This window comes from Nestor notabilis, unplaced genomic scaffold, assembly GCF_000696875.1.
Source record: "Nestor notabilis isolate BGI_N333 unplaced genomic scaffold, ASM69687v1 scaffold15544, whole genome shotgun sequence".
NCBI lineage: Eukaryota > Metazoa > Chordata > Aves > Psittaciformes > Psittacidae > Nestor > Nestor notabilis.
The window spans coordinates 36,912-49,088 of NW_009925314.1; the positions used below are offsets into that span (position 1 = coordinate 36,912).

The 12,177-nt window shown below is 51.0% G+C and overlaps 1 protein-coding gene across 1 annotated transcript in view; it reads left to right on the top strand.

The window, feature by feature from the left end:
* Positions 1 to 11,021, top strand: part of ZC3H18 (zinc finger CCCH-type containing 18) — a 39,312-nt gene extending 28,291 nt beyond the window's left edge. Inside the window, exons 12-17 of the mRNA XM_010013008.1 lie at positions 1,690 to 1,755; positions 4,237 to 4,397; positions 4,990 to 5,186; positions 6,336 to 6,432; positions 8,679 to 8,775; positions 10,720 to 11,021. Coding sequence (XP_010011310.1) covers positions 1,690 to 1,755; positions 4,237 to 4,397; positions 4,990 to 5,186; positions 6,336 to 6,432; positions 8,679 to 8,775; positions 10,720 to 10,918 — 817 coding nt within the window. The 3' untranslated portion in view covers positions 10,919 to 11,021. The remainder of the gene's footprint in view (positions 1 to 1,689; positions 1,756 to 4,236; positions 4,398 to 4,989; positions 5,187 to 6,335; positions 6,433 to 8,678; positions 8,776 to 10,719) is intronic.
* Positions 11,022 to 12,177: the final 1,156 nt, after the last annotated feature.

A 12,177-nucleotide genomic window follows, 5' to 3' on the forward strand; every position in this document is an offset into this window, starting at 1 on the left:
AGCGAGTGGCTCCTGCCTGTGAAGGCTGATTGGGGGATGAAGTAGGTGGAATACATTAAATGTGTCAAAAAGCAGGGTCTGCAGTGCAAAAAAAGGCATAGAATCATAGAATGGTTTGGTTTGGAAAGGACCTTAAGATCATGTAGTTCCAACCCCCTGCCATGAGCAGGGCCACATGTTTGAGAGCTGCTGGTTGCAGAGGCCACGCAGCAAGGAAGGAGAGGTGTGTTTGGTCCAGAGAACAGATCTGATGTGTTGAGGTCTGTGGCGATGGATTTGGACCATTTGCTCTACATGTTTGCCAGCATACAGACAGTATTTGTGTGGTCCTGGGAGCTGGTTCATCAGCACTCAACAGAACCACTGAAGGAAAGAAAGGAAAACTCCACTGCCTTCACTGTCCCCCATATAGAACTTGGTGGCACCTCTGCTGTTTTCTCTTCCTGGCTTCATCCTATGTGACTAGTTTGAATGTTTCAAGCATACTGTTCTGTCTGACCTCTAAACTGTTTCTGTTGCTTTTCTTCTCCCTTTGCTTTTGAAATGAGAGAGGCTTCTGATGGGTTTCAAACAAGGAGCACTTATCTGTATTTAAACGTGCTTATCAGGCTTAAATCCATTGTAGTGTATTTGAAAATCTTACAACAAATGCAGGTAGCATTGCTTGTTCTTGGAGGGACATGGAGCCAGCCAAGCACAGCTGTGAAACTCATCACACGTCCTTCTAGAAGTTTTGGAATACCAGTATGGTACCTGTGTCTAGTCTATGGTAGACTAAGCAGTAGTTTGGTGCATAAGAAGTGTATGTGTTAGAAATGCATGGTTTATGGGCACATAAGGAGACTGAGAACACTTCATGCCTGCAGTAAGGCATATATGGTTTTCATGGATTATTGGATGATGGGTTTTGTCTGTGTTTTGAAGATTGCTGGAAGTATGATTTCCACAAAGGTTTTCAGAAGCATTTTGAGTCAGTTCTTCATTTTGCATGGGATTACGTCTCCCATTTCTTCCTAGTAGCCAAAGAAGAGGCCCAGGCTCTGAGGAGTTATGTGTCCATAGGTGAAAACAGATCACAACAGATTCTTTTCCCTAGAAACTCTGTCAATTCTAGTTTCCATTTCTCTTTAACTAGTTAATAATAATGTTGGATATCTTTAGCCACCTTCCTTTATTCTTTATTCCAGTCATGGGGTTTGGAGCTGGTTTTTTTCCTTGCTTATACCCACACAAACCCCACAGTCCTCTAATCTCCCTGCTGTGCAAATGACAACAGCTCCATTTATGTTAGTAGTGGTGTGTTAGTCACAAAAAATGGGTATGATTATTTGTAAAGCCTGAAATACAAGGTAGTTCCGCTGTGTAGTTGCAGTTAGCAATTTCTCTCAGTAGGAAGCATTTGCTGCTGGTATCAGAACAGGATTAAGTTACTTGAGCTCATTCTTTGCCTGGCTTTCATTAGCATTATCCAGTCTTGCATAAAGCACCTGCTGTTCAGAAAACAGATGCTTCCTCAGGACTGCATGCACAAGGTTGAGAAGAACATCTGAAACAATTACGCTTCCAAAGCACCGATCTCGTATGCAATACAGGACAACAGCATCATGCTCAAACTGTCCCTCAGCACTTCCTTCCAGGCCCATTTCACCACAGCACAGTGAGGTGAGGATGTCATTTGCTGTCTTGCAGGCGGACCATCAGTGGCAGCATCAGTGGCAGTGCCAGCAGCTACAGCGGTTCCAGTTCCCGATCTAGGTCCTTGTCTCGGTCTCTCTCCAGATCTCATTCCAGATCATCATCTGCCTCAGTGTCCCATTCTCCGTCTGGGTCCAGGAAGTCCAGGTACACCTCGATCCTTCACAACCTCTGTTGAAGTAGGAGGAGATTATAACTATTGTTCACTGTTGTGGTTTTCATAGCGAAAGCTCTCAGTAGCTTCAAGTATCAGAAGCTGTAGGTAAATAGGATGTGAAACAAGATTGTTTCTTTGTGTGGTGTTACAAATCCAAAGTCCTGAATCATGACAGTAGTATGACATTGGTAATGTCCTTGTGCCTTATTCGAGGAAATAATCTGCCATGTGTGCCAAACTGTCCATTTTTTACCTAAATTAGGACTAAATTATCTCATTATGGCCAGGGTTGATCCCACATCCTAATTTACATAGAAGTTAACAGTTCCAGGCTACGGAGCTTTGCTCTTCTAAACCTCTCCTGCCTCTGGTTACTGAATGTCCTTAGGGAAGATGCTTGGCCTCTCAGAAGAGGTACGTCAGAAAATACCTAAAAGGCCCAGCTAATGATATTTTTATTTTGCTGGCAAAGTTGCATGGCCAGTTCCCTTTGTGTTTAGCCCCAAGTGAATAGTTACATGGCTGTTAGTCTGTGGGATTTGTAAACAGCTAACTCCCTCCAGTAAAGAGTGATGAAATAAACCTCTTTCAAGTCCTTCATTCAGCTGTTTTGCATCTGTTCACACACAGAAACCCCTGAAACCTCACGGGCAGCCTTGAGACACAACACTTCCATGTGACACAGTAGACCTGTAGAGTAAAACTAGTGGATTAAGTAGGACTTTGGCTCTGACCAGCGGTAATTCACATATCTGAACTCTGTGAAACTCCAAGGTTTAACATCCGCATTATTTTACGGAAATACAAACTTGTTTACTACATGCTTGTCACGTTCATCAGATCGGGCAGGGGTGATGCAAGAGGTTCAGAGAGCGCTTGGGCACGCTGGCTCTGCACTGCCCTGGGCTTGAGAGGAGAAGATGGGTAAAACTTAATACAGGTGTTCTTTGTGTGGCACTGGGGCTGTGCTTGCTGCTTTCTCAGTTGTGTGGGAAAGGGGGAAATAGTGTATGCCCAAACCAGATTTGCTGTCACAACGTCATAGCCAGGAGCTTTCCTGGAGAGGGAGTTTCTGGCTCATCCAGTTGCCATTGCAAGAGTCATGGAATCTTTCGATGGTTGAATGGTTTGTGTTGGAAGGGACCTTAAAGCTCCCCCAGTTCCACCCCCTGCCACGGGCAGGGACACCTTCCACTAGAGCAGGTTGCTCCAAGCCCCTGTGTCCAACCTGGCCTTGAACACTGCCAGGGATGGGGCAGCCACAGCTTCTCTGGGCACCCTGTGCCAGCGCTTCAGCACCCTCACAGGGAAGAGCTTCTGCCTCAGAGCTCATCTCAATCTCCCCTCTGGCAAGTTACAGCCATCCGCCCTTGTCCTGTCCCTGCAGGCCCTTGCCCAAAGCCCCTCTGCAGATTTCTTCAGACCCTTTAGATTCTGTAAGGCTGCTACTGTCTATGTCATGGTGCCAACAGGTAGAGACTTGGAAGCTCCTTCCAAGGATATCCATGCTGAAGCTGCTGCAGCCTGTTCAGTCATTCCCAAGACAGCTTCCAGCGAGTGAGCTTGGACCTTGCTGGCAGGGCAGTCTCTAGAGCACAGAAGTCGGTGTAGCCTGCAGAACCTGCTGGAGAGGCTGCCTGAATATTCATGTAGTTAAAGTATGCCTAGTCCTACCCCAGGTAGCTGGGATTGTTGGAGCAAAGCTGTGGTGGTAGTGTGCCCCTGAAGGGAAGTCTGTCTGATGCATAGCCCTGTATTTTTGTCTGTTACATTTCTAAGTAGAAATCCTTCTTTAAAATAATAATTGTCTGGCACAATGTTGTGAATCCATAAGAAGATAGCCATCTTATACCCACTATTAGAAGATAGCCATCTTAAAAGAGTCTCCCCTGTCATTACCAGTTATGACTTTATGTGCATCCTCAAAACAGGCAGCTGGGCTCTCCTGTACCCTGGGGAGCTGGGCAGGAGCTGTGGGCTGTAGGATTCCAGGGCTTTTAAAGCCTCTATGAATAAATGTGTGCCAAACAACAAAAACATTGCCAGAGAACCCTTGACCTGAGCCATAACGCTGACCTGTACATAATAGCGCACACCCTGCTTTCACTTTTTGTTTACCTGAGGAAACAGTGACCTGTTTACATATTGCCTTAATCCTGTTTATAAATAAACAGTACTTTCTAGGTTTGCATCTGACATGTTTGGCATTTCTCATATCATCTGCACCCCAGGAGGCACAGCCTTTGTCTCTTCCTGGTTATTGCTTGCCTTCACAGCTTTCTGACATCCCAGCCATGCAGGGCAATTGAGACAAAGGTGTGTGCCTCATCTCTGCCTGGTCCTTGTTGCATTCATGACTGTAACAGTCTGTTGGCTCTTTCCAGGTCCCTGAGTGTGAGCAGCGTTTCTTCTGTCTCTAGTGCCTCCTCCAGCAGCAGCTCTGTACGCAGCGCCGACTCCGAAGACATGTATGCGGACTTAGCCAGTCCTGTTTCCTCAGCCAGCTCCCGATCCCCAACCCCAGCACAGCAGAAGAAAGGTAGAAGTGTACCTGGTTTGGTATTTTCTTCTCTGAGGGGTCCTGGGTAAAGAAGGCGGGGAGTAGAGATCTGCATACAGCTTGCTTTGGGATACTATGGGCTCTGAGAAGGTTGTTGAGCAAAGGCTGACGCTGGCTGGCATAGAGGCTTCATCTGAAGAGGGTAAGACCTTGGAGAAGGGAGGCTTTGGAGCAAATACATATTTGCATCCTTCCATCCACCTATCTCTGGCTGAAAAGATGCTTTTCCTGCCTGAGAGTTCTGCCTGGTGCTCCCATTCTTACCTTGTTCTCTTTCACCTCTGCAAGATGATGCTAAATGTTTTGGATAACACCAGTATCATGTTGCTCCTCCTTTGTTCTTTTTAGACCATAGCAGAGTTGGCAGCAAAAGCCTTTTGTTCTTTGTCTTTTTAAGTGTCCTCTCTGTGGAAATTCTGGTTTCCTGAATCTTTTAACCTTGAGGCCATGTAGTGTGTTAACTGGTGTGGGCTTTCTCAGTCCCCGGAGCAGCATCCTCTTGCCCTGCCCTCCAAAGGGAGGGCAGGCAAAAGGAAACCGGTCACAAGTCACTACATTTGCTCTCTGGTTTCAACAGGAAAGTCAAAAAAAGAAGATAGCGCTAAAGAGGAGAAGCGGAAACGGGATGTGCCTGCTCAGCTCCTGAAATCAGCCAAGCCCACCCAGGGGAGCAAATCGCAGCAGCTCCCCCAGACCCAGCAGCCATCAGCCCCCCAGTCTCAACAGGGGGGCTTCAGCGCTCACAAAGAGATCAAACTGACTCTCTTGAATAAGGTGAGAGGTGGGATGGCTGCGATCCCTTCCGCTGAGGGATCCAAGGAGCGGATGGGATGGATGCTGGGGCTCGGGGCTGGCAGAGTTGATGCTCCAGGCTCCGTGCTGTCAGGATGAGCTCAGCCGGTTAGGTCTGCAGCTGGGGTTGAAGGGCAGCAGACAGAACCAGTCTGGCAGCACACACCCTGCGGTGGCTTCAGCTTGGGACTGTGTTGGCGGCTCCCCTGGGGCACATTCCAGCTGCAGCTTCAAGGGCTCTTACCCACTTTCTCGAAGGCTGCAGCCAGAGCACTGAGGCGAAGGCGTGCACAGCGCAGTCCCACATGTGCCTGCTGAAAGCATGCTTCCTTTCCTGCACGCTTCCCAGCGAGCTCTCCTCCCACTGCCCGCTCCGGAGCGAGCTGCTGACAAGTCATTAACTGAGTCAGGAGGTAAAAGTGGTGATTGCCTCTCTTCTCTCGGGGTTGCCCACACTTTCTGCAGGGAGCCTGGTTCTTTCCCCCTTACAACCGAGCCTGGTGCCCCACTTCAGAGCCTTTGGCTGAGAACGCAATCCAGATCATGTGGGAGAGTTGGGCCTCGTGGGGTTTTGTGCTGGAGCAGGGTGTTGGCCTCCGTCACATGAGTAGGTTCCTGGTGTTGAAGCATTAATGTTGTTTTTCTGACAGTCCAAATTCCCCATTGCAGTCTAAGGCTGCAGTTTTCTCTACTTCCCTGTGCTATGACGTGAGACACCTTTATCAAGTCTGTGAAGCATGCTCCATGGGGAGGAGTGTGCCATGACACATAACTACTGCCTGGCAGGGTTGGACCCTAGAAGGCGGCACAGCTCCGTATGCCTCCTTGACATTTGCTATCCTTGGTGCTGCTGGAAAGAAAACTCTACAAAATGCTGCTATTTTTCTGTTTCTGCAATTACGAAAATGGCCCCGGTGCCAGAGAGTATCGATATTTGCTTACAGTGGTAGGGGAATTACATGGTGCCAGTGATGGTTGGCACTGGTATGCACAAAATGTTTAATAGGAGACACGCTTGCATGAGCCAGTGAGTACATCATGGGCACCCATCAGAGGAAATATCTCTGCCTGCTTCCCTCCCCAGAGGGAAGTAGCTGCTCAGCTCCATTGTCTGTTTTAATTCCATTTCAGGCAGCTGACAAAGGAAGCAGGAAGAGATACGAGCCAACAGACAAAGACAGGCCGACCTCTCCTCCTGCCAAACGGGCGAACCTGTCGCCTGACAGAGGTGAGACATCCCAGGGGCTCCTGGCCTGGCTGGGTTCCTGCTCCACCGCCCCAGGCGGTGCTCATGGAACAAACGACCCGTGAAAGTCTGTGCTGCAAGAGTCCACTCTCTGGAGAGGTTAATTGCAAGCATGTGTCCTTCCAAAACCTCAGAGTGTGTGATTGCCACCAGATAACGCGGGTGTATTAGCTGTCCTGCTGTGAAAACACGGTGCAGGTGAGACGCTCTGGTTTGTGAAGTAAGTGAGGTGAGGTCAGCCCTGGGCAGCCAAACCCGGCCTTGCCTAGCTGCTTTGTGATGCACATTGAGAGTGCTTTGGCTCCACTGTGTCTGTGTAAGTTCACTGCAAAAAAGCCCTCACTTTGAAGACACAGTGTGCTCCTCTCTGCTGTAACAAATCCGTCCCACAGCAGTCTCCTCTTCTCTAGTAACATCATTGGATGTGGCTGGGGAAGTCAGAGGGTTTTCCCTTACTGTATCCCAGATTATTCTGTGCCTCTTGGATCTTAGTCTTCCTGATAGAAAGGCTTGTGGCAGTGCTTAGAAAGGGAGCACAGGCTGCGAAGGCTCTGGCAGGGATGCAATAATTGGCTCAATCACCCTTACTGTGAAATGAGGTGATTTCCCCACCTGTGCGTGACACAACCTGATCTGCCCTGTATGTTTAGAAAGACATGGGCTTTCCAAGTGTTCTCCTGCATCTGAATCGTCAGCAGCAGAATTAGCACCTTGGAAAACCGAGCTAGTGAGCCACATCGAGAGGGACCCAAAGGCCATGATCCGGCCTCTGCTGTCACTGCTGAACACCAGAGGGGGGGAGTTGTCAGCCTGGTGTTGACGTACAAGCCAGCATTGACACGTGATGTTGTTTTCGCTGTTGTCTCGGCTGTAGGTGTATCTTGTTGACTCTGGGTGCCAGCCAGAAAAAACTTCTGTGCTAATAGCCTGGTTGCATTCAACTCCTGCAAAGGCAGCATGGAAGGGACTGGGTGAGGTTGAAGTTCACTTGGTTCTAGTTCACAACTGCTGCTGAGCTGCAGACAAATGAAGGGGCCGACCTAGCAAACTGTGCTCATTTTATAGATGCCCAGATGTAGATGTAATTATACAGTTTTGTTTGTAGTCTGTATGTTATAAAACCATTTTAAGCATTAGCAAGTGGGACAGAAGCCCTGAAGGCAGCTCAGCCTCACCTCCCAGTGGCAACGTACCCTTGGACTGCACTGGGACTGAGCAAGAGGCACGCTCTGTCATGCAGCTTGCACTGGTGTGCCAGCACAAAGCTGAAGAGTTTGTGCTCTGGGTCTCACTTCCCTGTTCTGTAAGCGTGCTGTGATCAGATCTGCTGTGTCTGTGGCTTTCTCACAGTGTCAGTCCTTAGGAGCAGAGTGCTGTCCTAACACACACAGGCAGCCACTGCTGCAATGAGGAACTGGGCACCTTTGCTCTCCGCAGTGCTACTGTGTGAGTTCAGCAGCCATCAGCATCACTGTCCCACTGCAGTAGAGCAGGGTGTGCTGTTCAGCTCATCCCCAGGGCTCATGGATAGCCCTGCAGGCATCAGGCTGCCTTCCAGTGGTTGCGTCTTTGTGCACTGGGATAGCAGTGGTTGGGAAACCCACTGCAGCAAAGCTGGGCAACGCTGCTGCAGGACCCCAGTGGGCTTCCCACCACTGGTGAGTCCACTCAGACAGGGCACGATGGCTCAGTCTGTGCTGAACACACACGGGGATGGTGCTGCCTGTGGATTTGCTGGCCCTGAAAGCAGCAGAGCTCACTCACCCAGCACTCTTTAAACCAATACACCCAGTTACCTGGCCAGCCTGGAGCCAGCTCAGGTGCCACTGTGCCCGTTGTGCACGAACTGCATAATGGAGCACTGACTCTGTCTGCGAGGGCCAGCCCTGCCCCGCAGGTTTGAGAGCAAAGCATGACCTGAAAGCACCGAGGAGCAGCCTTGTTCCAGCAGCCAGAGGGTGAGGAGAGGACAATGCAGCTCCCTGCAGGTGCTGTTTTGTGCAGCTGACCATGGGGCACAGCCTTGACTAGCCTACCTGCTTCCCCTGGAGACGGGGTGCACAATGGTAGGTGTGTTTTCTGGCTGCTGCTGGACTTGACCTGTTGTTGGAGTGGTCTGGTAAGTCTCAAGAGAGCATCTGTACAACACTGAGGTGGTGCAGTAGGCAGGACAGCGAGCTGTGCGCTGGTGATGAGCGAGAACATCTCAACTTCTCTCCTCCCAATAGGCTCTCGTGACAGGAAGGCGACTGGGAGACTCTCTTCACCGAAGCAAGAACGACAGAGGGGCCAGAACACGAAACCTTCTCCTGCACAGGCAGACAGGTCAGTGCCCTCTGTTCTCATGGGTCAGGCTGGGGCTTATGCTTCTCCAGCAGCTCAGCCCCTCCTCTTGGGGCAGCTCTGAGGCTCTCTGGCCGTAGCCTCTAGTTGCCATGGAGGCACAGCAAGAGGAAGGACGCCAGACTCGCTGGGTGGGAGCCAGAGATGCTCGGGGGTTCATGTGGAAGCCACTGGCTAAGCTGTTCCAGCTCGGAAATGAGCAGGAGCCTGGGGGTTTTCTTGAGGTCAGTCCCAGCAACAGGAGCCAAGTGGGTGAGGTGCAAGCTCAGTCATGCCAGTGCCTCTGCCTCTCATGAGCACTTCGTAGTGCTAATGAGGAAGAAAATACAACCCCTTCCTCCTGCCACCCTCCTTATGGCACCTCGCTCAGTGCCCAATTCCCTTTCTTCCATAGCCTGGCCTACCTTCAGCTGCTCACTCTGCTGCTGTGAGATGTTAAAATGTGGCCCAGTCATGGGACTGGATGGTGGCTATCCCTGGCTTTGCTCCTTCCCATTCCCTCCAGTGATGGCTGCCCAGCTCATGTCTGATTTCTTGGCGGCCTGCACCCACTGCTGGGAATATCCCTTTGCAGAACTGGATGTGTGGCTCCAGGGGCTTTGGGCTGTGCTACACTCAGAGCCCTTTGGCTAGAGGGTTGTGGAGCACCTTCTGCGGCACAGGCACACCTAAGGCTTCCTTGGTCCTCCTTGCCCATAGCCAGCCAGTGCTGCTTTGCATGTCTCTAGAGTCATCTCTCCAAGGATCTGTGAGCAAAGGGACTCAGCCCTGCCCCATACCCCTGTCCCCAGCCTGGGGCACAAGTGAGCTTCGATTTCTGGGTATCAGAGTCTTCCCAAACCAAAACCTATCCCCAGCTGCCACAGCCCTGTCCTCCTTTGGGCCCTGAGGTCCTGTTTTCTAGCAGGGAAGAGAAACCTCAGCCTTTCCAGACCATGGTGTTGGCCACGTGCTTGGTTCTTGACCCTCTTGTGCCTACTGCTGTTTGGGTTGGCAGTGTCACACAGTGGGTTCATTGTTCCCTGTGCCTAGGCAGGAGGTAGGTGGGGACACACTGGGGCAGCCCAAGGATAGGTGTGTGTTTTGTTTCTGCTTGGGGCTGTTTGGGTCATGCTTGCACAGCCCCACTTCTCATAACTGTAATATGAAAGGGTGGCATTAACAGAGGGGACGGTGACTCCCACTGCTGACATCTGGCAGCAGCAGTGGCATAGGCTTACCTGAATGGTCCAAGTCATTAGAGCCAGCGAAGGCTCACACTGTGCTCTCAGTGTGTCACCGAGCTGGTGGCACTGCAAAGCCCCAGCAGGCTCATGGTGCTGTTCTGCTTCCTGGCCCTGTCGTCCTTCTTCCCCCATGAGGGGAAGTAGTGGCCTGTGGTGGGAAAAACCAGCCCTGGTCATGACCCAGTCCAGGAAAGGCCACTGCTTCCAGCAGTGGGGACTGGTGGATCTGACCCTCCCCACATGGGGCCAGAAAAGCAGCATCACCTCAGACCCAAAGTGCGTCTCTGTGTGTCTGTGAGCTCCCCACAACTGCCAGATCCACGCCAGGGCAGGGGCTGTTGGGATTTGAGACCATGGGGATACTCCAGGGCTGCCCTGCACTTACCTGTGCTGCTCTCCCCTCTTCCCCCGTGTCTCTGCCAGCTCCCTTGTGTGCATACAACCCCAGTGAGCTGCCCACAACAGCCATGAGCTGGCACAGCCCCTGGGAGCTGCATTTAAATCTCGGGATCACCCTGGAGCAACTGATTTTTTTTACTCTTTGAGCCACTTTTCCGACCAAAGGCCTTGTGTCCCAAGCCTGTTTCCTTCCACGGGCACTTAGAGTGATGCTCCCTGCAGGAGCAGATGGCAGCGGGGTTTGGATCCAACGCGATGTGCTGCTCCCTCTCACCACCCTCTTCAATCTCTTCCCTTCCAGGAAGCGCCAGCTCTCACCTCAGTCCAAGAGCTCCAGCAAAGTCACAAGTGTACCGGGCAAAGCCTCGGAGCCGGGCCCCACGGGTGCCAAAGCGGGCAAATCCAGCACCCTGTCCCGACGGGAGGAGCTCCTGAAGCAGCTCAAGGCGGTGGAAGACGCCATCGCTCGCAAGCGGGCCAAAATCCCAGGGAAAGTATAGTGGGAAGTGCCCCCGAGTGACTGTTGATCTTTTTATAAAGAGTGTCAAAGCAGCCACCTTGGGATTTTGCAGTTCTGTCTTATTTTGGCTGCGATTCTTTTTAGGGAAAAGAAAAACAAACCAACCAAACCCACACAAAAACACCCAAAACCGCAAAAACCAGATTGAAGTTTTGTCAACTGAGAGACGCCCGCCCCAGGAGATGCCCCATGTAAATTATGCACAGAGGACTCCAGCCCCCCCACCCCGCGTCAGATGCTCCATTTCCTCTGTTTCTCTCTGCCCTCTCTCCTCTTTGCTAGCCTTGAGTTGTATTCTCCTAGTTAGCCCTGCTGTGTGTTGAGTGTCTTCAGCAATGCAGTTCTATATACTGTGTAATGAGAGAGCCGAAAACTGCTGTGAACTGCTGGCAACATCACCTTCTCCCCCTGCCCTTCCCCTCCAGGAACAAAAGTATATATATATTCTTGACTAAAGTCTCATTGGGAAAATGACCTGTCTTTTATTCTGAGCAGCAGAATGTCTTAGTTGATTCAGGAGAAGCCCTGAATGTGTTAGGGGCATGTCTGTCTAACAGAGAAGGGTCCTTTTCCTCTTGGGTTTTTATTTTCTCTCCCCCACCCTTTTTTTTTTTTTTTTTTTTTTTTTGAGGGGTTTCCCTGAAATAAAGTATTTTGATAACCACTTCTTCCTTTTCTGTTCTCTGTCCTTGCACTCCCTTGCCTTGGGGGGGGGCCTGTCTCCCCCCACCTTTGAGGTGTGTCATTTATTTGTCATGTTCTTCTGATGTCCCTATGGTTGCATTGATTCTGCTGTCACCAGGAGCAGCCCCATGGAGCTGGAATTGCTGCCACATTGCTTTAGGGGAGCCCTGTGTCCCCTGGATGTGGGTGACATGTACCCCTGAACCTCCTGGGTCCCCCCAACCTGCTGCTCTGCCTTTGCACCCAGTATGGAACCAGCATCCCACTGGTATTAGGTGGTCGTGGGAGCTGTTAGAGGTAGTGGGCTGGGCTTTCCCTGGTGTAATCTGGGGGTGCCTCTGGGTTTATCCAGCCCTTTGGGGGTCCCCTGTTTGTGCTGTGGTGGGAGGTTCTGCCCTTGCACCCAGTATGGAACCAGCATCCCACTGGTATTAGGTGGTCGTGGGAGCTGTTAGAGGTAGTGGGCTGGGCTTTCCCTGGTGTAATCTGGGGGTGCCTCTGGGTTTATCCAGCCCTTTGGGGGTCCCCTGTTTGTGCTGTGGTGGGAGGTTCTGC